Raw genomic sequence first — 26,487 nt, 5'->3', positions numbered from 1 at the left:
CTGCTGGGCATCCCTGGCTTGGAAGATGAGCACACATGGATCTCTTTCCCCTCCTTTACCTCCTACCTTGTTGCTCTCTTTGGGAATAGCCTCCTCATCTTCACTGTCAGCACTGAACACAGCCTCCACGACACCATGTACTTCTTCCTGTGCATGATGGCTACAGCTGACCTGTTCCTGTCCACTACCACAGTGCCCAAGCCCTGGTCATATTCGGGTTCCATGCTGGGGAGATCACCCTTGATTGTTGTATCACCCAAATCTTCTTCATTCATGCCACCTTCATCATTGAATCAGGGATTCTCTTAGCAATGGCATTTGACTGCTATGTGGCCATCTGTGACCCACTGCACTATATCACAGTGCTCAGGTGTGCTGTAATCATAAGAGTTGGCTTGGCTGTGGACCTGAGAAGCTTCTGTGTGATACTCCCAGATGTGTTCCTGGTGAAGCTGCTGCTTTTCTGCCACAGTAATGTGCTACTGCATACCTGGTATGAGCACATGGATGTTGCCAACTTTGCTTCTGCTGATATTCGTGTCAATGTTTTGTATGACTTGTCTTTCTCTCTACTGTTGGACTAATTGCCTTGTTCATCATAGTTTCCTATATACTTATCCTCTATGCTATCTTCTGCCTCCCCTCCCAGGAAGCTCGGTGAAAGTGTCTGGGTACATGTGGCTCCCACATTGAGTCACTTCCATGTTCTACTTGCCTGGCATTTTTACCATAATTATGAGTGTGATGGTTAAGATTGTGTGTCAGCTTGGCTGGGGTATGATTCTCAGTGTTTTGGCAGTTATAATTAGTTTGGCAGCTATGTAATGATGTAATCACCTCCATGATGAGATCTGCTGTGAGCAGCCAATAGACTGATAGATATGCTTCACTGGTTTTGCTTCTCTAGAGAACTCAAGCTAATACTGGGTTCTAAGACTCTTGAGATGGTTCTAGAGAAACGAAATTGTAAGGATGAGTTTTATAAATTGGTTCTCAAGTCTAGTTAGTCTTAAAGATGTTGATGATTCTGCTTCTAGTAGTACAGAGGACACTGCTAATCCATGTTGTGAGGTGGCTATAGTAATATGCAAAATATCACCACCAACTGATCAAGTATTTTTCAGAGGTGAGGCTCTGGGTGACTGCATGTTTGATACTTTTCTACACTCATGTCAGAATGAGAAGTATAGGGAAGCTGATTTGTTGGTCTTCCTTTCAGTAGACAAAGTGGTGAAAGAAAGTGACAGCTCAAGGCTTCAGAGTCAAAGCTCAAAAGCTGCATAAATGACCTCGAAGTTATCATTTTTGCCCTGAAAGAAAGCCTTATTTCTCGTTGTAACAGAGCTGATGTTGCCAAAAACCAAACCCAGAGTCTTATCGTAAGAGTGGCTGAATTAAAATGCCAATTGAATTCCCAACCCCAAACGGTGTCTGAAGTTAAAGTGAGGACATTTACTGGGAATAAATGCAGTCCTCAAACTTGGGATGGGGACAAATGGGCAGATAATCAGGAGGCTGGGGACACTGAGCACCTAAATTCCATTGACTCGCTCGTGCCAACAAAACCATTAGCCCCTCCACCCCCACCTGATGAGATTAACTCAGCTGTATCTGAAGGTCTTTTGTCTGAGATATCGCCTGGAGTAGTGTCTGAGTCATTCCCTGGGGAGGCATCTGAGTCATTAACTGGGGCATCGCCTGAGACAGATACAAGACATTGCTGAATGTTCTCAAAACACATTCCCACCACTCGTTTTTGCTTCTAGACTTATAACTAGACTTAAGTCCAAATGAGCCCCCAAATGAGAAATACAAAGTGTGACCTAGGAGGAGGTGTGCTGCACTCCAAAAGAACTGCTTGACTTTTCTAATATGTACAAATAGAAACAAAGAGAATATGTGTGGCATGGTTATTAAAGGTGTGGGATAATGGTGCAAAGACCATAAAGTTGGATCAGTCTGAGTTTATTAATACAAGCCCACTAATCAGATTCTTCATCAGTGTTTCAGCTCTAGACTTTAGAAAAGGATCTTATAGTTTATTTGGTGGGGTTATTGAAGCATGGATTATGCAGTGGCCCACACGAAATCAAGTTGAAGCACCAGACCTGCCTTGGTATACTGTAGAAGGTATCCAGAGGCTTAGGGAAATTGGCATGTTAGAGAGGATTTATCAGGTTAGACCTACAGACCCACACATGGAGTGCCCAGAGGACACACCTTTTACCATAATGGTGAGGACCAAATTTGTGAAGGGAGCCCCAGCATCCTTGAAGACTAATGTGATTACTATTTTCTGTAAGTCAGATTTGACAGTGGGAGCTGCCCTAACTGAATTAAGACACCTAACTACAATGGAGCTGATTGGATCCCACGGTTGTAGTAGAGGCCAAGTGGCAGCATTCAATCAACAAAGACAACTTGGGGATGGGTACTGTAATGGAGAATGGAGCCAAAGCAACAATCAGAATAGTCTGATATGGATTGACGGTGTTGGCTACTTAGTCATGGTATCCCTAGGAATGAAATAGATAGGAAATCTATTAAATATTTACTTGACGTGTACAAGCGGAAGAATTCTAGGTCAAGTGAATGACAGTCCAACTCGAATTGCCAGAATAGAGTCACGGCCCCTCAATCAATTCCCAGACTCGAGCGAGTTTACAGACCCATAACCCCTTGAATGATGGGGAGTCTGGGTCCCCTTGTTGAAGGACCCCACTACATTGCTAAAAATCTATACCATTAATCTTTCTCCCAGCCTTCCCCAAAGGGATCTACAGCCTTTTACGAGAGTGACTGTTGATTGGGAAGAAGGAAAAAATCAGATGTTTTAGGGATTATTGGATACTGGGTCTGAACTGACACTAATTCCAGGAGACCCAAAATGTCTCTGGAACCCACCAGTCAGAGTAAAGGCTTAAGGTTAGGTTATTAATAGTGTCTTAGCTCAGGTTTGTCTCACAGTAGGTCCAGTGGGTCCCTGAACCCATCCTGTAGTGACTTCCCCAGTTCTAGAATGCATAATTAGAACAGATATACTCAGCAACTGGCAGAATCCCCACAGTGGATCCCTCAGAAGTAGAAGAGGGGCTATTATGGTAGGAAAAGCCAAGTGGAAGTCATTAGAACTGCCCCTACCTAGGAAAATAGTAAACTAAAAGCAATACCTCATTCCTTGAGGGATTGCAGAGATTACTGCCACCATCAAGGATTTAAAGGAAACAAGGGTGGTGATTCCCACCACATTCCCATTCAACTTGCCTATCTGGCCTGTGCAAAAAATAAATGGATGTTGGAGAATGACAGTGGATTATCGGAAACTTAACCAGGTGGTTACTCTAATTGCAGCTGCTGTTCCAGATGTGATTTCATTGCTTGAGCAAATTAATACATCTCCTGGTACCTGGTATGCAGCTATTGATCTGGCCAACGCTTTTTTCTCAATTCCCATTTTGAAGAAAAACCAGAAGTAGTTTGCCTTCAGCTGGCACAGCCAGCAATACACCTTCACTGTCCTATGTTATAGTTTAGTTCACAGGGACCTTGATCGCTTTTCCCTTCTACAAGATGTCACATTGGTTCATTACATTGATGACATTATGTTGATTGGACCTCGTAAGGAAGAAGTGTCAATGACTCTGGACTTACTGGTAAAAATTTTGTGTGCTGGAGGTAGGAAACTAATCCCATAAAAATTCAGGTGCCTTCCACCTCACTGAAATTTCTAGGAATCCAGTGGTGTGGGGCATGTTGAGATATTCCTTCTAAAGGATAAGTTGTTACATCTGGCCCTTCCTACAACTAAGAAGGAGGCACAACTCCTGGTGGGCTTCTTTGGATTTTGGAGGCAGCATATCCCTCATTTAGGTGTACTACTCTGGCCTATTTATCAAGTGACTCAAAAAGCTACTGATTTTGAGTGGGGCCCAGAACAGCTCTGCAATAGTTTCAGGCTGTTGTGCAAGCCACTCTACCACTTGGGCCATATGCTCTGGCTGACCCAATGGTTCTGGAAGTGTCAGTGGCAGATAGAGATGCTGTTTGGAATCTTTGGCAGGCCCCTATGGGTGCATCACAGTGCAGACCCTTAGGATTTTGGAGAAAAGCCCTGCCATCCTCTGCAAATAAGCAGTCTCCTTTTGAGAAATAGCTTTTGGTTTGTTCCTGGGACTTAGTAGAGACTGAACGCTTAACCATGGGCCACCAAGTCACCACGTGACCTGAGCTGCCCATCATGAACTGGGTATTGTCTGACCCACAGAGCCATAAAGTCAGACGTGTACAGCAGCACTCCATTGTTAAATGGAAGTGGTATATACAAGGTTGGGCCTCAGAAGGACATGAAGGCACAAGTAAGTTGCATGAGCAAGTGGCCCAAATGCCCATGATCTCCACTCCTGTCACATTACCATCCATCTCCTAGTCTGAATCTATGGTCTCATGGAGTGTTCCTTATGATCAGTTGACTGAGGAAAACTCATGCTTGGTTTACAGATGGTTCTGCATGATATGCAGGCACCACTCAAAAATGGCCAGTGGCAGCATTATAGCCCCTTTCTGGGACCTCCCTGAATGACAGCGGTGAAGGGAAATCCTCCCAGTGGGAAGGTCTTTGAGCAATGCACTTCGCTGTTCAGTTTGCTTGGAAGGAGAAATGGCCAGATGTGCAACTGTATACAGATTCATGGGCTGTGGCCAATGGCTTGGCCGGATGGTCAGGGACTTGGAAGGAACATGATTGGAAAACTGGAGACAAGGATTTATGGGGAAGAGGTAGGTGGACAGACATCTCTGAATGGGCCAAAGAAGTGAAGATATTTGTGTCTCATGTGAATGCTCACCAAAGGGTAACCTCGGCAAAGGAGGATTTTAACAATCAGGTGGATAGGGTGACCAGCTCTGTAGACTCCAGTCACTCTCTTTCCCCAGCTACTCCAGTCATTGACCAATGGTCTCATGAACAAAGTGGAGATGGTTACAGGGACAGAAGTTATACATGGGCTCAGCAGCATGGACTTCCACTCACCAAGGCTGACTTGACCACAGCCAATACTGAGTGCCCAATCTGCCATTAGCAGAGACCAACACTGAGTCCCTGATATGGCACCATTCCTTGAGGTGATCAGCCAGCAACCTTGTGGTGGGTTGATTACATTGGACTACTTCCATCATGGAAAGGGCAGTATTTTGTTCTTACTGGAATAGACACCTACACTGGATATGGATTTGCCTTCTCTGCACGCAATGCTTCTGCCAAAACTATCATTTGTGGACTTACGGAATGCTTCATCCACCATGATGGTATCCCACACAGCATCACCTTGGATCAAGGGACTTAGTTAACAGCAAACGAATTCCAGCAATGGGCCCATGCTCTTGGAATTCACCGGTCTTACAATGTTCCCCATCATCTTGAAGCAGCTGGATTGATAGAACACTGGAATGGCCTTCTAAAGACACAATTTTGGTGCCAGCTAAGTGGCAATACCTTGTAGGGTTGGGACAATGCTCTCCAGGAGGCTGTATGTGCTCTAAACCAGTGTCCAATATATGGTGTTATTTCTACCATAGCCAGGATAGATGGGTCCAGGAATCAAGGGGTGGAAATAGGAGGGGCACCACTCACTATTACCCTTAGTGACCAACTTAAAAAATTTTTGCTTCCTGTCCCCACAACCCTATCGTCTGCAGCTCTAGAGGTCTTATTCCAAAGGGAGGAATGCTCCCATCTGGAGACATATTACTGATTCCATCGAACATTAAGTTAAAAATGCCACCCTGCCACTTCAGGCTTCTTATGCCTCTGGATCAACAGGCAAAGAAGGGAATTACCATTCTGGATGGTGTGACTGATCCTGAATACCAAAAGGCAATTGGATTGATATTACATAATGGAGGTAAAGAAGAGTATGTCTGGAATACAGGAGATCCCTTAGGGTGTCTCTTAGTACTACCATGCCCTGTGATTAAAGTCAATGGAAAACTATAGCAACTCAATTCCTACATGACTAATAATGGCCCAGACCCTTCAAAAATGAAGGTTTGGGTCACTCCACCAGGCAAAGAACCACGATCAGCTGAGGTGGTTGCAGAACGTAAAGGGAATGCAAAATGGGTGGTAGAAGAAGGTAGTTCTAAATATCAGTTACAACCCAATGACCAGTTGTAGAAATGATGACTGTAACTTATGAGTATTTCTTCCTTGTATGTGTGCATCATATATTTTTATTTTCTTCACTGATAAAATATAAGATGTAAACAGGGCTACTGTGTTTTCGGTTGTATGTGTGTTAGTTGTATCTTATTAGGGACAAACATGATTTTATGATTTTCTTTATAAAGAGATTATGTATGGTTTAAGGAGATGTGTACAGGAGCCAAGTTGACAAGTGGTGGACTGTGATGGTTAAGGTTGTGTCAATTTGGCTCGCCGTGATTCTCAGTCGTTTGGCAGCTATGACATAATCTGGCAGTTATGTAATGATGTAATCCCCTTCATGATGATATCTGTTGTGAGCAGCCACTCAGTTAAAGGGGAGTTTCCTTGGGGATGTAGCCTGCATCCTATATGTATGGACTTTCTGGCCAACCTCATTGGGTTTTGCGTGGCTCTGGATCCTGCATTCGGCTTATCTTTATCTGACCTCTGGTTTTCGGCACTTGAGTGAGCAGCCAGCCATCTTACCTGTTGATCTTTGGTTCGTCAACCCCTGCAGCTACATGAGTTCATGAAGACTCCAGCTTGAGACCTGACCCATGGACTTGGGACTTGCCAGCCTCTACAACCACGAGTCAGTTCCTTGATATAAATCTCTCTCTTTATATATATATATGTACTTCACTGGTTTTGCTTCTCTAGTGAAGCATCCAAAGACACCCAGTGATTTGGGTGCCATGTTTCTCTCCATACACACATCCTGCTGGCCAATATCTGCACGTTGGCCCCTCTCATGCTAAACCACATCACTTATGGGGTCAAGACTAGGCAGATTTGAGAATGTGCGGTCAGTTCTTTGTCTTCACTGTGGAAACAATGCTCAGTTTGTGTAACTGATCCGGTGGTATGTTTACCAACATAGGGCTTCACATTTCTCTGTCTACTTTGTGGAGACTTATAAATTAATTAAGAGTTCCACTGACTTTGAACAAAGTGACTTGTACTGACTTTGGAAACAATAAAGTTAACAGCCAGATTACCGGTAACTTTGGAAAGGTTAGTATTTAGGAAAGAGGGTGGGCTTTTGGATCAGAATTAGATTTGAATCCTGCCACATCATACTACTTCATCTTACATTTGCTAGACAAACTGGTAAAAGAAAGAAATGAGCTCAGGGCTTCAGAGTCAAAGCTCAAGTGCCGCATAAATGACCTCAAAGTTTCCACTTGTGCCTTGAAAGCAAGCCTTACTTCTTGTAGTAACGGAGCTGATACTGCCAAAAACCAAACCCAGAGTCTTATCGTAAGAGTGGCTGAGTTACCATGCCAACTCAACTGCCAAACTTGAGAGGTGTCTGAAGTTACAGTGAAGGCACTGATTGGGAAGAAATGGGATCCTGAAACCTGAGATGGGGACATATGGGCAGATAGTCAGGAAGCTGGAGACACTAAGCCCCTAAATTCCATTGAATCACTCCTGCCAACAGAACCATTAGCCCATCCACTTCCATCTAATGAGATTAACCCGGTTGCAGCTAAAGTGCCTTTGTCTGAGTCATTGCCCGGAACATCGCCTGAGGGAGATGCTTTACAAGACAATGCTGAATGTTCTCAAAACATTTCCTCACTGATTTTGGCTTCTAGACCTATAACTAGACTTAAGTCCCAGCGAGCCCCAAAAGGTGAAGTACAGTGTAACTCAGGAGGAGGTATGCTACACTCTGATAGAACTGCTTGACTTTTCTAATATGTACAAACAGAAGCCTGGGGAATATATGTGGGAATGGCTATTCATGGTGTGGGAAATTGGTGCAAGGAACATAAACATGGATCAGTCTGAGTTTATTGATACGGGCTCACTAAGCACAGATTCTTCATTCACTGTTTCAGCTTGAGAAGTTAGGAAAGGATCTAATAGTTTATTTGGTTGGGTTGCTGAAGCATGGATTATGTGGTGGCCTCCATGAAATCAAGCTGAAGTACCAGATCTGCCTTGGTATACTGTAGAAGAAGGTATCCAAAGGCTTAGGGAAATTAGCATGTTCGAGCCGGTTTATCAGGTTAGACCCACATGTTGGAAAGATAATCCTAGATGTAGATGAGAAAAAAGTTCTGAATGGGGTAGACTGAGGCATGATTCCCCCAGGAAGCCTTTTTATAAACTCAGCAAGATAGAACACAGATCTGAACAAAGGCAATGGATATAGGGATGGAGAGAAGAAAACAAAACTTGAGTCACATAAAGAAGGCAGGAATGTGTTTTTGGTTGATCCAGATGAGTTTGGACCTAATAGAAGTGGTCTGCTTCCTTGGACGGAATCATAAGCAATCTAGGGCGGAAATACTGCTGTTGAAAGCCACTTGGCATTGGCTTTCAGTGCCAAAGCCTGCTTATTGTGATGCTGACACCTTTGCAGAGGCAGAGGTGGCTCAGAGTTAATGAAAGAGGCGGGGAGAATGATTGAGAAGGGTACCAACAGGGAGCAGTCAGCAGTGTCCAGAGGAAAGCTACCAACAGTCGGTGGACCCCTACCATCCCAGTCTCAGTGGACGCAGGATCAGAGGGGCCGTGTTTTGTCCTCTGTCATTGAAACCAAGATTGAAGAAGGGCCGCAGAGGCCCAGCGAAGTCACATTCAGAGAAGGTGTAGATGAGGGAGCCATGGTCAGTGACGTTATAGAAGGAGACAGTGCAGGTCTCACAGTCCAGGAAGATTCCAATTTGGCGAGGAGGCACCTGAAGGTGAAGGGAAGTCTGGGGGGAGGTGCCAGCTGCATATTTTTGTTTGTTCCACAACCAAATTGTCCAGAAGCCATTATCAGGGCTGAGCAAAAACTGCCCCTTCCTCTTCACAGAGTGTCTACAAATCCCCAGGTCCCAGGCTTCTTTTCCAGTCACATCTACCTCCCAGTAAAATTTTCCAGAGTCGAAGCACTGGGCACCCAGGACCATAGGATAACAATCAAATCTCTCTTCTTTTTCAGGCAACTCCTGGCGGGTTTCTCCAAGCCTCACTTGTCTCCCATCCTCAGAAAGGAAGAGCCACGGATTGGCTGTGTCTGGATCCAAAGTGATGTGTACTGCAGAGAAGGGACCATGGTCAGGCTTGGAGAGTGCGGACTGACTAGGGGTGGTGATGGGTCAGTGGCCTGTGCATGTGTAAACTATGGAATGAGGATGAGGGAGTGACCTTGAGCCTCAGTGTGTGAGGAAATGGCACCCCATCCAACTCTGGCCATTGCCTTGACCTTTGAGGGACACCTTCACTATCTCCATCCTGCCCACCTACTCGAACCTGCCATCTCCCCTAGATGCTGCTGTTCTCCCCATCCCTGGGCATGGGCTCTGCATCCTCACTGTACCCTTCTGGTTCCCATGCAGGCCAGTCGCACAACTCCTAGAGCTCGCCTCACCTCCATATGTCCTCAGCATCTTCTTCAGCCCTGGCACACGGCACTCACTCCTCACGTCTGGGCAGACAATGTCCAGCTCCTTTAGGTTCCAGGCCTCACTCCTGAGGGAAACAGAGTGTTGAGATCCCTGTCTCTAACTCCTATCACATCCTTCTGGAATCCTAATGCCATAACCTCCCTCGTGGATGACTGTGATAATTTAATTTAACACAAATTTACAAGCATCTCCTGTGTTCAGTCCTTGGGAGTGGGGAGACTGAGTTCCTTTTCAAGAGTTCCTAATTACAGGAGCCTCTGCAGTATGTAGGTAGTCCCTATCTCCTCTCCAAGCCTAGCCACCCTGTAAGCACATTCTACTGCATTTTATAGGCAAGGCCATCTGATACAGGCTGAATCACTTCTGTGATGAACCTCAAGAAGTCTTGCCTATGCTGTGGGTCTTAACTTATGGCTCCTTCTCGGAGGTTTGTAACAGGTTAAATTCCATTTAAAAAGGGATTCCCAGCAGGTTGTAGACTCAGAACTTCCCAGAATTTCACTGTTTGCCAGGGCTTTGCTTTGTGAAGATAGTATAGTCCAATCACTTTGGCAACTCACCAATGGGGATGCCCATTAATTAGTCTTCTGAGACTAGAAAATATTTTATGGAGGATCAGGTCTTTGAGAATGGGGAGGAGGATGGGGATAACTTTAGCACGTTCACCTACCTCAATAACCGTTTTCATTGGTATATATGCTTCTTGTCCCTCCCTCCCCTTACAAAGAAAACCTCTCCTTACCTTTCCAGGACACTTGAAACCTCCTGAGGAGAAAAGAGACAGAGAGTAAGTTCTTGAGTCAGTGGTTCATCACTGAGACTTTGGTCCTAAGGGTAATGTGATATAAACCTGTGCTCCTAGGGCACTGCTCTGCCCTATTCTAGGGGCAGAAAGCTGTTTCTGACCAGCTTGGAGCAGAAATAGTGTGTGGAACCTAGCATGGGTGTAACCTGTACCTAGAGAAAAGATCATCAGTTTAAAGACTCTGGTGCGGAATATGAATTAGATAGCCCAGCTCCAGGGGGGGTGGAAGGGCAACGGTCCATCCTGGCTGAGGCTGAGAGTTAGAGGGAAAGAATGTCTAAATCAGGATGCCCAGAAACTGCTCTATCTCATTTGTGGGTTTGAGTTGTTTGAGGGAGAAGGGCTGGTTGGTCAAAACTCTGTCCTGTGCTGTACATCAATGCTGCCCTTCGCATATGTAAAATCAAATCATCTGAGAATATTCTGGCACAGGGGCCCTCACATGTGAACTGGTAAGCTTGTCCTAGGCCCAGTCAAAACTGCATTAGACAGCTCAGTTCAATGTCAGGAAGAAACAAGATTTGGATAATGGGAGGAGAAAGCCTGTCAAGTCAGCCCAATCAAATCAGCCTTTTTGCACAAACCAGAAAGAAATGGCTTCATGACCACATCTGAGTGAGAGATGGTGAATGATCTCATTATTCAACATTTCACATTTATGACAATAGTAAAAAATCTATTATCCGACTATTTCGCACATTAATGATGTACATCTGGCAGTAACAGAGAGTAAAGTTGGCTGTGATGGTTAAGGTTATGTGTCAGTTTGGCTGGGCCATGATTCTCAGTGGTTTGGCAGTTATGTAATGATGTAATTTGGCAGTTTTGTAATCACGTAGTCATCCTCCATTTTGTGATCTGATGTGGTCATCCTCCATTTTCATAAACGCTGCTTTTTGCATAAGGATCTGGTCTTTGGAATCTAACCATGTTGATAAGTGAGGAGTGGGTGTACAATGTTAGAACAGAAGAGACTTCTGAGACCATCTGGTCCATGGTTCCCCAAAGTGTGGCAAACATACAGTGGATACAAGATAATTTGAAGCAGAATATTCCTTGATGAATTTTTAAAAAATTGTGGAAAAACACATATAACAGAAAATTTCTGATTTTAACCTTTTTTAAGTGTACAATTCAGAGACATTAATTACATTTACAATGTTGTGCAACCTTCATCACTATTTGTTTCCAAAACTTTTTCATCACCACAAACAGAAACAGTGTACCCATTAAGCCTTAACTTCCCATATTCGCATGCTCATATTCCTATCTTAGCCCGTGGTATTTACTAATCTACTTTCAATCCCTATGCATTTGCCTGTTCTGGGTATTTCATGTGAGTGAGATCATGTTTTCATGAATTTTAAAAAGATAGCTATCTACTTATTTTAATCTTAGCTCTGCCTCTTAATATTTGGGCAGACTTGGTCAAGTTACTTAACTTCAGTATTTCACTAAGACTCTTAACATCTCTGTGCCTTTGCGTTCTCAGCTATGAAATGGGGATAGTAGTCACACCCACCTCACTGCATTGCCGTGAGGATATGCCTGGCATGTAACATGTGCTTTTTAAGAGCTTGCAGTTATTATTGTTATGAAATAAATTAGAATAAAATATAAATAACGTATCAACAAAGAGCTCTGGTGGTGCAATGGTTAAACACTCGGATGCTAACCAAAAGGTTGGCGGTAGAAACCCACACAGTGACTCCATGGGAGAAAGACCTGGCAATCTGCTTTCATAAAGATTACAACCAACAAACCTTATGGGGTGGTTCTACTATGTCACATGGGATTGCTATGAGTTGAACTTGACTTGATGGCACCTGACAACAATATATCAAAACAGAATTCCTTGGCTATTATTGCCTGGGACAAATTTTCTTCTAAACTAAACTTATTTAAGCTAAAAAAATTTAAGGAAAAATAACGTGTTAAAATCATTTAGGCAGTCAGAGAAGTAGCAGAAAGTGTAAAGATGATACATTTACGGCTATACTTTTGAGTATCCCCGTTATTTTGTCCACTCCCCACCCCTGCTGTTTTACAAATGAAGAAATTAGGTCCAGGAAAGGAAAATGACTTAACCTAGAGTCATGCAGAGAACTGACAGCAGGGCTGGGGCTGGGCTACTCTCTCTCGATTTTCAGTTCAGTGTTTTTAGTTTTACCTCATTTGTTAAAACCTCCGCATGGCCAGACACTCATCTAAGGACCTTAGCGGATTCTTTTATTTAAAATTCACAAAAATGCTTTGAGATATGTAATATTATAAACTTCATTTTACATTTGAGAAATCTGATACTCAGAAAGATTAAGGGATCCTCTCAAGGTTACACTCCTAGTATGTGTTAGGCACTTACCAAGGATGTCTATTTCTGTTCATTGTTGCATGGAATGAAAAAAAAAAACAACCCAAACCAGTTGCCATCAAGTCACTTCTGACTCAGAACAACCCCATGTGTTTCAGAGCAGAACTGTCCTCCACAGGGTTTTCAATGGCTGATTTTTTTGGAAGTAGATTGCCAGGGCCTTTCTTCTAAGGTGCTTCTGAGTGGACTTGAACCTCCACATGTTAATTATTTGTACCACCCAGGACTCTGCTGCATGGAATATTCCCTCCTAAACTTGTGTCTTTCTATGCCTTGTACAAACCGTCCATGAATCCTAATTCAGTTTGTTTTGGTTAAGCATGTTCCAAGGACCAGCTTTACATTTGGTCTAATGGCAGACCCAGGGAACTGTTTTTTCTTCCCCGCCGGTAACTCCTTGAATCTCAGAGGCAGCCTCTCCCTGGTCTCACCTGCAGCAGTTCCAGCGCTGAGCCTCGACTCCTCCACTCCAGCTCTGAGATCAGCTCCTGCAGGGCCTGGCTTTGCTGGGCCAACTGGGCTTCAGTCTCCCCCAGGATTCTCAGCTGATCCTTGTCTTCCTTCTCAAGTTTCTCTAGCTGCCTCTGTTCTTCTTCAGCCAGAAAGTTTTTCTGCTGTACAAACTCTGCGTGAATCCTTGATTTCTGTGTCTCAACCTTTTTCTTTAGTGTTAAGGGAAAAAGAAGTATGGTTTTTATCAGAATCACTCAGGGTTCAAGGATGGAAGATGTTTGTACCTATTTGTATCCTCTGCAGATTCACCACTCTGGTTCTGTCTGGGGACACTCACTCACACTCACACACACACGCACACACACACACATATTGTTTTGCTGGGAAGACTAGTGGGTAAGGCATCACTAAGAGGAGATTGGGATTGGTGGAAGCACACTAAAGCTGGCCCACAATCACAGCTGCATCAGCCTATGACATCCAAGACACTCCTCAACCTCTCTTCTAAAAGCCAGTCACCTCTCAAATGTGCCCCTTGGCCTTCATTTCTCTATGAGTTAAGACAGTAACACCAGACCCCACCCCCAACAACCCCACACAGATAGGCGCACAATACCATTCCTAAGTCATGGGAAAAGGAAGTTTCTGGAATATTCTTTGCCTGTCCTCTTTTGCTGGTAACTGGAGGGTCACATCTTGCTATTGCAGCCTGAGTCTGTCCTCTCTCACCTCAAATCTTCCTTTTCTGGGATTTTTTGTCCACGAGCTCTTTCTACTCCTCTTCAATCCCTGACCCGCCCCTCCTCCGCTAGCAAATCACCAGTGGGAAATAAACTTTAGTTCTCTGTTGTACTTTGGACCAGTGATCTAAACATGGTCAAGCAAACACCTGCTCAAACTGGTTTCTCTACTTCAACATTTAAGCCTATTCCTCACAGCCTTTGCCATTTCCTGAAAGGCAGAGTGGTTGGGTTTCTCTCTTGAGAGACATTTGAGTACCAGACACCAAGGCACTGGTACTCTCATCTGCAGAGATTGGGCTCGGAGAAGCAGAGAGCTTTAGGGTATGGTTTCTTCCACTCAGCACCCCCTCCTATAGACTCTCGCTCTTTGTGTTTGATTGGAAGCTCTCCTTCTAGCCTCCTTCCTTCTTATTCCCCTTTATCAGGAGGCAGAGAGGATGGCTGGTTCTCCCAGAGTGAGATATACCAGCCCTATAGCTATTCAGATAGGTATAGCTGAGCCCAAGAACTTGAATTCTGCCCCAGCTTCTGATCTAAGACCCCTTTCAGGGTGTGACTCTTGCCTTCCAGGCTGTTCTCTTCTCAGCAACATCGACTTCCAACCTCTCAGCCAACTCCTGCTTTCTCCTCAGCTTCCCTAATTCCACCTGGAGCTTCTCCTGCAAAGAGAGAGAGCAAGTCAATCCATAACCAGTCTAAAAAGGTTGGGGTAACAGGGGCTGCGGGAAGGTCATCTTGGTTCTTAGAAAAGCCTGGGTGCAGAGAAGGATGGAGTACTAGAGTCTGGGTGGGGTAGGAACTGATGGATAGGAAGACTTCAGAAAAAGTCTGATGCTTTCTTGTAGACTAGACTCACACTGTTAGGGTGGCAAAGAAGCCACAAGGAACCATGATCCTTGCAGCATCTTCCCATAGCATATTCCCTACTCCTGGGGAATGAGATGGTTCTGTTCAATCTGCAATTCTCCACTTAGTTCAGACATGGAGGGAGACACCCTTCCTTTCTTTCCCCAATCCTTCAACTCCAGAGGCTACTCTCTCCTATCCCAAGCTCTGGAGAACAAAACACTCATCAGGGCCCATCTCCTTCTTTCCTGATCATGCTTTGTACTAAGGTCTTACCTGGTACTCCTGCACAGCCTCCTCAATAGGGACCATGGAGTGGTTACGGTGTTTCCGTGATTGGGCACACACCCAGCAAAGAATTTTCCCATCTTCCTCACAGAACAGGTGAAGTTTCTCTCCATGCACCGCACACTGACCGCCCTTTGCGCCCTCCTTGGCACTCTGGCTCATTTCTCTTAGGTTGTTAACCATGTTGGCTAGCTGCCGATTGGGCCGGATGTTCCTGAGCAGGAATTTGTGCCGGCACGCAGGGCAGACACCGCCCCCATCCTTCCCGACCTCAGAGATGCATGCTTGGCAGAAGCTGTGGCCACATTCGATGCTCACAGGCTCCACGAAGGGATCCAGGCAGATAGGGCACGTTACCTCCTCCCACATCATTGCCAGGGGCATTGTTGAGGCCATAGGGGCAATGTTCCTGTTCAGCAGCACCACGGGAGATCTTGTGGGGGACTAGTAGGGAGAGGAGAAAAGGAAAGGAGAAGATGAGGGTTGTGCGAGAAAAATAAAATGATTCAAAGGAAAACATTGTAGGGAGGTGAACTGGAGGGGATAAAACCAAGAAAGAGCAAGAACATCAATCTGAATAACAAGCTCTTCTCCTCCATAGTCTGGCCAGACAGAAGGGGAAACTGAGTCTCCAAAAGAGACAAAGATAATTGTCCAGAACCTCAGAGGTAAAACTGTTTACAACTCTACTTTCATCATGTCCACCCCAGTTTAAACCCTTCAAAGGTTCCCCATTACAATCCAACTGCCTGGAAGGTATGACAAAAGGAAGGAAGGGGAGGAAGGATGAAGGAAAAAAAAAAAAAATCCTGTGCCCAGCTAGGGGCTGAACCCATTCAACCACATCTAAGTTGTCTGTTTGGGGCATGCATAACAGCCAATTTGACTGGAAGGGGGGGGGGTCCAAGTGGGAGCTGCTGAAATGGAGGGCTCAGGCTGTGGGAGGCCTGAATATGAGGCTGTAGGGTTTCCAGCTTTCACACTAGGACCAATTTCATCAATGACCACTTTGGGAATCCTTCTGGTGATTTTTTATAAAGATTTCCCTCAGGGCCAAGGCTTTTTCCAGCCATCTTCTCCCATCTCATGTAATCAGTCACTGATTTTGCTGAGAAGTTAATCATAGCAATAAACTAGTTACTGTCTAGTCGACTCTGAATGATGGTGGCTCCATGTGTCTCAGAGTAGAACTGTGCTCTATAGGGTTTTTGATGGCTGATTTTTTCAGAAATAGATCACCAGGCCTTTCTTCCAAGGTGCCTCTGGATAGACTCAAAATACCAACCTTTTAGACTGAGCCTCTTAACCATTTGCACCACCTAGGGACAATTCATTAATCTTCACAAAAACGGCAGGAGTCAAATGTAGAGATATACATGTACGCATATAGACATACACACACATGTATAAATACTTATATATGTATGCACCAATAAACAGGGTCAATTTACAGAAAGTCACATAGGCTGTAAAATGCGAAAGAGGAAGGGATAGGGAGGAGGAGGAAGAAATTTAGGAGTTTTGCTTTTGAGGGGTATGGAAATGGGGAAAATCCCGAGAAGTTTTTGGAAGGGAGGCCACACTGGGTTACGCTAAGAAGTGTGGCCAGCACTCCCTGGGCTCTTCTCTTAGCTAGCTGGTTCCTGTTTTCACTTCCTCCAGGGCAGTGACCAGCTCATTCTCGGACCAGCATAAAGTCTTGGGCAGTCCTGTCCCTCTCACTTGCAGAGGTGGATTTTTGGAGAGGTGTGTGTTGGGGGGGAAGGACGGGGTGAGTGGGGAGAGAGAACAAACCCGTTGCTGTCGAATCCACTGCTACTCATAGCGACCCTATAGGCCAGAGTAGAGCTGTCCCATAGGGTTTCCAAAGAGCAGCCGGTGGATTCGAACTGCCGATTTTTTGGTTAGCAGCCAAACTCCTTAACGGATGGGAGGCAAGGGAAATTCCGTTTCTAGGACTGCTGACCCACTCCACACTGGGCTCCTCTGGGTTACCCTCTGGGCTACCATCCTGGTTCTCCCAGGTTCGCGCGCCCCCTCCTCCCACCAAGGACGCTGGCAACAGGGCAGCCCAGCTCCGGCTGGCTAACTCTACAGTCACTTCGGAGCCCCGCCTGCTCCTATCAGAAGAGCCAGAGCAGGAAGTGTTGCTGGGTCGCCCAAGTACTGCAGCAGAGAAGCGGCAACTGGGACCAATGGCTCTAAGGTAGGGGTGGAAGGGAATCTTCTAATCTGGGTGAGGGGAGAGGTCCCCAGGCAGGCCTGGGGTACCTTAGCCTAGCCATCTGCACTCACCTCACCAGGGAACTCAATGGCCGGTGGTGGACTCCTAATTTCACTTTCGATTTCCTCTCAAACGCGCGTCTGAAAAAAAGGGGAGGAGAGTGGGAGGAGAATTGAAGGGAGGGGAGGAGAAATGGGTGTGGAGGGAGAGAAAGAAGAGCAGCAGAGAGGGAAGAGAGGTGGGAGGGGAAATGGGAAGAGACTAGAGGAGTAGGGGTTAGAAGATTCTGAGCTCCTGGACTTGGGCTTCTTGGAAGCTGGGATTGAATTAAAACTCAGCAGCACTTCGTCCTAGAATCACGCTGTTCCATTATCAAATTTAGTGCCTTACTGCCATTTCCCTCTCCTGGCTCTGCGCTACTGAGGCTCAGAGTCTCTGTAGTCTCTCCCTCTGAAGTCTTAGATCTGAAATTACTCTCTGTGGTTTATGTGTCCACTTCTGTCCTTCTTCTCCCCTCATCAACTGCTCACTCTAGAGGAGTGTGTCATGCCCGCCCTAACTGCCTCTGGGGACAACGTCACCTACTTGGGCATAAGGAAGGAACTGGGCTCTCAGAAAAACACGGGTGATTTCTACTACCTTACCCGCAGTGAGCATCAGGGACACAGAAACTTCTGCAGATCCCTTAGTTAGAGAGCTTGGGGAATGGGAAGGTGAGTTGGTACCACGGAGGGCAGATCCTGTCATTCTCTTTGGCAAACCATGTCACCGTTTTCGGTTGATTCCATTAACATAAACGGTCCTTGAAAGCAGAGTGGAAACAGTGAAGAAAAAAAAAATCAAAGAAAAAGACATTCAGAAAATGACTGCTTCACTTCACTGTAGACCCTTTGTTGTTTGTTGCCGGAATTGAGTAAGCCACAGTTGAGAAGAGAATGGGCATGAGAAGAGCATAGATTTCATAATAAGGCAGACATGGACTCAGTGCTGGCTCTACTATTTATTAGCTGGGTGCCTGTCTCTCTGAGCTTCAATCTACTCATGTAATTAAGCAGGTTTATTAATGCAAGTATTGGTCATGAAAAATGGAGAAAATACTGAAATTGTCAAGGATTTAATTTTATTGGATCCACAATCGACGCCCATGGAAGCAACAGTTAAGATATCAAATGACGTATTGCACTGGGCAAATCTGTTGCAAAAGATATCTTTAAAGTGTTAAGAGGCAAAGATGTCACTTTGAAGACTAAGGTGCACCTCACTAAAGACATGGTATTTTTCAATCACCTCATATAAATGCAAAAGGTGGATAATGAATAACGAAGACCAAAGAAGAATTGATGCCCTTAACTTACTATGTTGGCGAAGAATATTTAATATATCAAGGACTTCCAGAAGAATGAATAATTCTGTTTTGGAAGAAGTATAGCCAGAATGCTCCTTAGAAGCGAGGATGGCAAGACTTTGTCTCATGTACTTAAGACATGTTATCGGGAGGGACTAGTCCCTAGAGAAGGACATCATGCTTGGTAAAGTAGAGGGTCAGTATAAAAGAGGAAGACACTCAAGGAGATGGACTGACACAGTGGCTGCAACAATGGGCTCAAACATAGCAATGATTGTGTAGTGGTACAGGACTGGGCAGTGTTTCCTTCTGTTGTACAGTATAGGTTAGAACCCACTTGAGGGTGCCCCACAACAACATTAATGCATGTAAGGTCCCAATGTGGTGCAATCAGTTTGCACTCGACTGCTAACCTAAAGATTGGCAGTTCAAACCCACCCAGAGGTACCAGGGAAGAAAGTCTTGACAATCTACTTCTGAAAAATCAGCCATTGAAAACCCTATGGAGTACAGCTCTACTCTGACACACATGGCATTGCCATGAGTTGGAAGGTAACTGGTTTATTAATGTATCTACCACAGGGTTGTTTTGGCACCTGTCCAATAATAGGCACATAATCAATTAACATAATATATGCATAACTGGCATAGTTCCCACCTTGATAATTGGCTCCAAGATCAAAGATGCCACTCATTCCAAATTCCCCTCACTCACTGCCTATACTTCAGTACTTCCGTATTCTTTAACTGGTGAGGTGTCCCAAATATTTGTTCTTGAAGGATCAATGTCCTTAATGTTCCTGTCTTTAACACATTAGCACATATTGCCTTAAACACAGTGGCCATTGTTATTGGACAATGAAAACTAGGAATCTCTCCAGTGTATGTATACCTTGGGTTTTAGGCATAACCCTCCTTGCCTCCATTGTGTGTCAGCAACCCAAGTTCTCCTGCTATTGGGATAAGTCATTCCAGTTAGTATAGGAACCCTGCCTTCAGTGACTTAAGAAATTCCAAATAGCCAAGATAGAGTCGGAAATTCCAATTTATTAGAACCAAGTTTGCTTTCTGTGGTTGAAGGACTTCTCCATTCTTTACTAGGATCTCCAAACTGGCTGAGCCTTATGTTGTGGGGATGGAAAGAAAAAAGTTCTGTAAATGAGTTGTTATTGTGACAATAATGGGGGCTACTTTTATCTCTCTTCCTTGATTCTTTAACCAGTGTGTGTATACTGGATATGAAAAAATACCCATATATTGGTTGCTCATTTAAAGCTTGTACAGAATCTATATGACAATCTCCAAATCTCATACAGTGGGGTTTTCAAACTGGTGCCATATCTGAGCCTTTAGCTGTTCATCCCACAGTTGTATTGGGCCAGCTGCTTCTGGCTGATGGGGCACATTAGAAGACCAATGCATTCATAGGGTAAGCCCATTATTCTTTGAATATAAAATCAGTTCAGTGGTTGCATGTGATATTGTTGGGATAGCCTATGGGCTAACTTGATGGTGTATGCCTTTTTGGTGGTGCTGGCAGGACAATGGAGGTGGGAAAATCACATTTGTCTTTAGAATATGTACTTACTTTATGAGGACAAATTGCTGTTGGTCCAATATAACTAACCTGCCAGTAGGAGACTGTTTAGACTCTTTCCTAGAAATAGTGAAAAATCAGACCCAGAGTTGACTTTTTATGTACAAGTGCCCATAGCAGAATTTACTCATCTAACTAGAGGCTCTGCCTGCTCAATAGCATGGGCTTCACCTCCCCCAGCCTTTTCTATTTACCATGACTGATATGGACATTTGTTCATTTTTCTATTGAACAAGCAACAGGCAGCTGGGATAGAGGCTGATCAACATTCACAGCAAGGGTAATCTGATCTACCTGATTACTGAGTACTTTCTCTGCATTGGTTAAGAGCTTGGCTGCTAACCAAAAAGTCAGTGGTTCGAATCCACCAGCTGCTCCTTGAAAACCCAAAGGGACAGTTCTACTCTGTCTTATAGGGTCGTTGTGAATTGGAATTGACTCGACAGCAATGGGTTTTGTTTTTGGTTTTAACCTCTACCCATGACTTTTGGTCATCAGTCTTTCAATCATACTTTTTCCAAGCCCCTGACCAACAGACAAAACTGCTTGAAATGATCATGATGTAAAGATAAATCACTTTATCTTTTCTTCCAAGCAAAGTGCACAACCCTTTGTTTGACGGCCTTCCCATTGGAAAGAGTTTTCTTCACCACTGTCTTTCAGGGTGATCTGTATTAGACATACAACTTGAGTGCCATCTCAGTTCTCTTGACTCTTATTCTTTGTTTTAGTCAACACCCTACCAATGCTGGTTCACCACTCCACACACATATTTTGGGATTTGGATGAAATATCACACCCCAGGCTATGGGATCCAGATTTCTTAGTAACCACTATGGGCCCAAATTATATATCCCCAACGTTCAGGGAGTAAGCTCTCCATGGGACAAACATTGACCAATTGGAAATGCAAGACAGGAGACAGTGAGACAAATAAACCCTCCTCCTTTCTCTTGTATGTACTACTTCAATGTGTAGCTCCTCCTTGCAATCCTTCTGATGAACAAACCCACTGGCTGAGGGATCTACTGTGTCTTCTTGAAATTCATTATGAATCATTATTCAGTGTGATAATGCATTGCATTGGATTGTTTTGCATTTTCCCTTGCCTCACTTCCCTTTCCCTTTACTCTGATTTCCTCACTCCCTCCCACCTCATCATTGCCTTCTTAATAAAGAGTCAATACTTTAATCTTACCTAAAGCTTATCTAGAGGACCTGGCTTAAGACATCACCCTGAGTGGGCGGTTTAATCTCTAGGTAAAGCACCATGAGTAAAGGAATCTTGATTTTGTCAACTCATTTAAAGCCTACCAGACAATATGGGTTTTAGAATGAGTAGAACAGAGAGCACTCTGTGTGTGAGCAGACAGAATCAGCCTTGTGTTTCACTTGTCTACTTCCATTTATCTTTTTCTCTCCCACCCCAAAGTTGAGAGACAATCTGGCCTTGACCACATTTATTAGTTTGAAGGGGAAGACAATTTTAAAATGAAGTTCTAGAGACCCTTAAGAAAGATTTGATGCTCTCAGATTAAGCTCTCTTGATTTAAGTTAGTATTTTAACAAAACACAGTTAAGAATCCATTAAAAAATTATCTCCTTATTTTCAGAGCCTGTAACATAAATAAAAATCTGCAATTTTTTAAAACTAAAAATTGAATATAGGGGTATGTGATAGATATGAGAAGGCCTGTCTTGGGGCTTATGGAGGACAAGATTGGTCTCTGGGTTACAAGATCCACTTGGATGATCTCAGGAACTGCTAATAGCCTCAAGCAGATGAAACCTTGAACTTCCCTGCTCTGTAACTTTCAGACATACTGGGACCTGGTGTGGAGCAAAGAGAAGCCAGACATCTTGGAGTGTAGACTGTCACTTCTAGATGTCCTGCTTTCTATGCTGGAGAGAGAGCAGAAGGGGCTGGCTCAAGTTGGTGAACTAGAATCTCTGACAAAATACCTGACCAGTGATCTTCAAGACTGTCAAGGTCATGAAAAACAAAGAAAGACTTTGAAACTGTTACTGCAATAACGTGAATTGGAGCCGAGTACCGCAATAGCCAATTCTGAGACAGAGGTGAGGTAAGCAGCAAGAGATTTATTTTATATCAATATATGGGAGACAGAGGGGAATAGATTCCTCCAAAAAACCAGTCTCCCCCACTAGAGATCAGCTGAAGGCTTTTATAAGGACAGGATTATGGATGTTAGAAGTTTGTATTAGTTTCCCCTTGAAGTGGTCATGTCTCAGATGAGTTAATCTTCTACTGGTATTCTTGAGGTTATCTTGTGACATCCTTTGGGATTATCTGGCAACATCCTGGTTTTTCTTGTCACAATATGCGTGCTTTGTTTGGTTTTTATCCTTAGATCGTTATTGTCACAATATGCGTGCTTTGTTTGGTTTTTATCCTTAGATCGTTATCACTTTTTCCTACCCTCCAAGGAGGAACATCGGTTAATCTTAAACCTTTTGCAGAAACTAGAGAAACAAGATCATGAGACAGTGTGGTGGTTAGTGATGGGGAGTAAATAATAGTGAACCAGGCCTGTGTACTCTCTTCAAATCCCCCCTTTTATTGGAAGTTTCTCAATCTTGGGAAACAGGGCGTTGCTTCTTTTCTGGCTACTTCCTGCTGGTTAGGGGCGTCGCTGGGGTGAGAAACCTCCTGGTACCAACTAAGGGCCATATGTAGTGGGGGTGGTGGGGGTGAGTTAGAGTGGAAATGGGCTGCATCTTGGTGAATTAGATGACATTCGTCCTCAGAGCTTGAAAGAAGAGGAGTCTCGACTTACCAGGGTAAAAATTTTTCTAGCCTTAGAAGTATTTGTAGTTCTTTTTGTTAATATTCTCATAAAACAGGGAACACAAGAACAAACTAGAATAATCACTACTCTTAAGGTTCCTCTTTTGGGCTCTTCTATGGCCCACTCAACTGGACCTACTGGAATTAGGGTTGGGACTACACACAGGAGAGTCAGAGCTTGCAGGGTCAGTGTCCCCTTTGCCTGTAGGATCACAGGCACCTTTTCTGTCCAGGTCTCCTGGAAACATAGAAAGATAGAGGGATATAAGGTCAAAATCATTGTACTGTAAGCTTCTTGAACCTGTACTTCAGGCCCTGAATTGGAGTACAAGAGTATGGTGCCTCTTTGTTTTCTGCTTCTTTCTCTTCTTCTGGTGGGGCTGCTTTTACTCTCCAGTGATGCACACATGCAGCTACTCTTGTTAATTTCAGAGAGTGGATGGTCAGGAGAACTTTAAAAGGTCCCTCCCACTGAGGGGCCAGTTGATCTTCTGGGGGTTGATTCTTCCAGGTTTTTAACAGGACCTGATATCTGATCTCTGGGTTGGAACCTGTGGAGGGGAGTGTCAGAAGGAAAAGACAAACGAGAAGAAGCATACTGATTAACAGTGTTTATGACAGCTCTCAGAGAACGGACCCAGTCTCTTTTCTCTACCTTGGTCATCACCAAGGTGGGGAAAGTCGACTTTTTCAGGAATGGTCTCCCGTATATTAATTTGTAAGGGCTCAATTTGAGCCCACTTCGAGGGGCTACCTGGATTCTGAGCAGGGCAATGGGGAGAACTGGTATCTGAGTGGAGCTTGTCTCCTGGCAATGTTTCGCCAAGGCGTTTTTCAGAGTATGGTTCATCTTTTTGGTCTCTCCAGTCGATTGTGGTCTCCAGGCTGGGTGTACTTTCTAATTTATATCTAAAACCTTATTGACTTCTTGGGTAACTATTGCCATAAAAGCTCTCCTGTTGTCACTCTGTACTGAGTTTGAAAGATCAAAACAGGGTATGATTTCTTTGAGTAACACCTTGGTACTTCTTGGGCTCGCTCGGTTCGACAAAGGAAAGTCTCCACCCACCCTGAGTAGGTGTGCACAAAAATGAGCAGATATTTAAAATTTCCAGGTGTCTGGGGGCCTTATACCACTGTCAGCTGAAGGGGATCATTGATTGCCTTTAGGAGTTCTAGGATTTCTTGTACATATTTTATTTCTTTGTTGTCAGATTCAGGAATCCCCTTTTTTCCTACAAGGCACCATGTGAGTGAAGGACACGATGGGCATATTTATTATCGGTATACAGTGTTGTGCGTCTTCTTATTCCTAGTTGCAGGGCCTGCCCAAGGACTATGAGTTCAACCTTTTGAGCTGAAGTGCTGGCAGGAAGTGGAACTGCCTCTAAGACCTCAGTTCCTGTCATAACTGCATATCCTGCCTTGTGGCATCCTTCATATAGAAAGTTTACTGCCATCCGTATACATTTCTATCTCTGGATCAGTCAAGGGAACATCTGAGAGATCTGGTCTGCTAGAATAAACTTCTTCAGTTATCTCTAGGCAGTCATGTACGGAGTCATCTTCTGAAATAGGCAGCAATTGGGTGAGATTGAGGGAGGAGACAGCCTTTAGAACCACGTCTGAGTTGTGTAACAAGATTGCCTGACATTTTCCCATCCGTCCTGCAGTGAGCCAAAAACACATTGTTCCAAAAGAGGCAAAACTGTGTGTGGTGTGTTTACCGTTACCTTTTGTTCAAGGGTGAATTTCTTGGCTTCCCGTAACAAGTCACTTGTTGCAGCCACGGCTGGAAGACAAGGGGGCCATCCCCAGGCCATGTTGTCCAGCTGTTTTGAAAAGTAGGCCACCAGTCACCTGGCTGGTCCCAGGGTTTGAGTTAGTACCCCCACAGCAATTCCCTGTCTTAATATCAGTCTATTCAATGGCAAATAGAGGCTGAGACTCGGGGTGTAGAGGAATACAAAAGAAGGCATCTTTCAAGTCCCGTACTGAAAACCAAGCACATTGACTGGGTATAGTAACCAAGAGAATATATGGGTTTGGCACAATCAGATGAATGTCCTTTACTATTTGGTTGATTTTTCTTAGGTCTTGAACAGACCAATGTTCTCTTGTTCCCTGTTTCAACACTGGTAAGACGGGGGTGTTGTACGGAAACTGGCAAAATTTCAAAAGTCCAGTTTTTATGTATCGATGCACCAATGGTGTGATCCCTTCTGAAGCTTCTTTGCAGAGGGGATATTGTCTCCGGTTTATAATAGGTGCTCCAGGTTTTAAAGTAATTTTAACAGGTGCAGCTGACTGTGCTCATCCAGGCCTTTCTTATGCCCAGAGCTCTGGAGTCACCTTTTGTTGAATACAGAAAGGAATGCCACTACATGTCACTATTTCTTCTTGCAGTAGTGTCGCCTGCAAAGCACATGTATTTTCAGGTGGGATCTGTAGAAAATGGAAAGGAACAACTCTGCCATCCTATTTGGGTTACTCCGATAAGGAGGATTGTGATTCTTTTAATTATACAAGTCTCAGGTAGAGAAAGGAGTGTGTACTAACATTATTCCTCCTTCGGCTGGAATTTTTCTCAGAGGAAATTGCCCTGCCAGAGCCCCGGCAGTACCCTCACCGAAAACAGTACCCTGACGGGTGTGTGGGGCGGGGTGACCATACCAGATGAAGTCGGACTCTTACTTCCCAATTCCCTTCCTTCGTCAGTTTCTCTCAAGCTGGCTGAACTAGAATCAGGCTCAGCCCTTTCTGTGGGGGACTCTGCCATCATTCTTTGACCTGACCTGTCAGCTTCTATGGCACCTTCCCTATATGGCGGGGTGGGAGTGGGGGGAGCCGAAGCAGTTATGCGGCCTATTTCTTCTAAGAGGGAACCCTCCAGTGAGGATTAAGGAAGCACTTTTGCCTTCAGCTTTTCCTGGAAAAGAACTTGGTTAGAGGGATTTAAAGTTTGATAGGAGACATGAAAGCTTGAATATAGGGAACTTTGTCTCATTTTTCTTACAAAACAAGTCAAGCTGAAAAATCGTGTGGTAAGCCAAAGACTCATTTTGGAGAGAATGTTCCTGGTCCCCCAGCTGGTACTGGGGCCATACGTTGTTACATAAGCATATCATTGTCTTTCTTGGCATAGGCTCATAGCTATACCTCCTCCAATTGGTTAGAATGCAGCCTAGAGGAAATTTGGCTGGAATAGATGGGCCTCCCCACATAATAGGTGTTTGTTTATGCATAAAGCATCAGTAACTGCTTTTCATGTGCTTCAACAGCAACTACATTTTGCAAAACCTCAGATTGAGTATTAATATAAATATAGCAGCATTTATCTATTTAGGCACAAACTGTTTCTTGAGAGACTAACAGGAAGGCTAATACTATTGTATTT

The 26,487-nt window shown here is 44.3% G+C and overlaps 1 protein-coding gene and 1 pseudogene across 1 annotated transcript; one reads left to right on the top strand and one right to left on the bottom strand.

Moving 5' to 3' along the window:
- LOC101348023 (olfactory receptor 52B4-like) lies at positions 1–7,518 on the top strand (annotated as a pseudogene).
- Positions 7,519–8,110: 592 nt separating this feature from the next.
- TRIM21 (tripartite motif containing 21) lies at positions 8,111–18,521 on the bottom strand. Its single transcript, XM_012557176.2, has 7 exons — positions 17,411–18,521; positions 15,104–15,559; positions 14,545–14,640; positions 13,217–13,447; positions 10,352–10,374; positions 9,573–9,673; positions 8,111–9,239 (listed from the first exon to the last, which is right to left on the bottom strand). Exons 2-7 carry the CDS (start codon positions 15,509–15,511, stop codon positions 8,689–8,691), a joined length of 1,410 nt encoding a protein of 469 aa, XP_012412630.1. The 5' UTR covers positions 15,512–15,559; positions 17,411–18,521; the 3' UTR covers positions 8,111–8,688.
- Positions 18,522–26,487: the final 7,966 nt, after the last annotated feature.

This window comes from Trichechus manatus, unplaced genomic scaffold (genome assembly GCF_000243295.1).
Source record: "Trichechus manatus latirostris isolate Lorelei unplaced genomic scaffold, TriManLat1.0 scaffold00088, whole genome shotgun sequence".
In the NCBI taxonomy this organism is placed as follows: Eukaryota; Metazoa; Chordata; class Mammalia; order Sirenia; family Trichechidae; genus Trichechus; species Trichechus manatus.
Note: the sequence above shows the minus strand (reverse complement) of the source record. Positions and strands in the feature narration are given on the sequence as shown.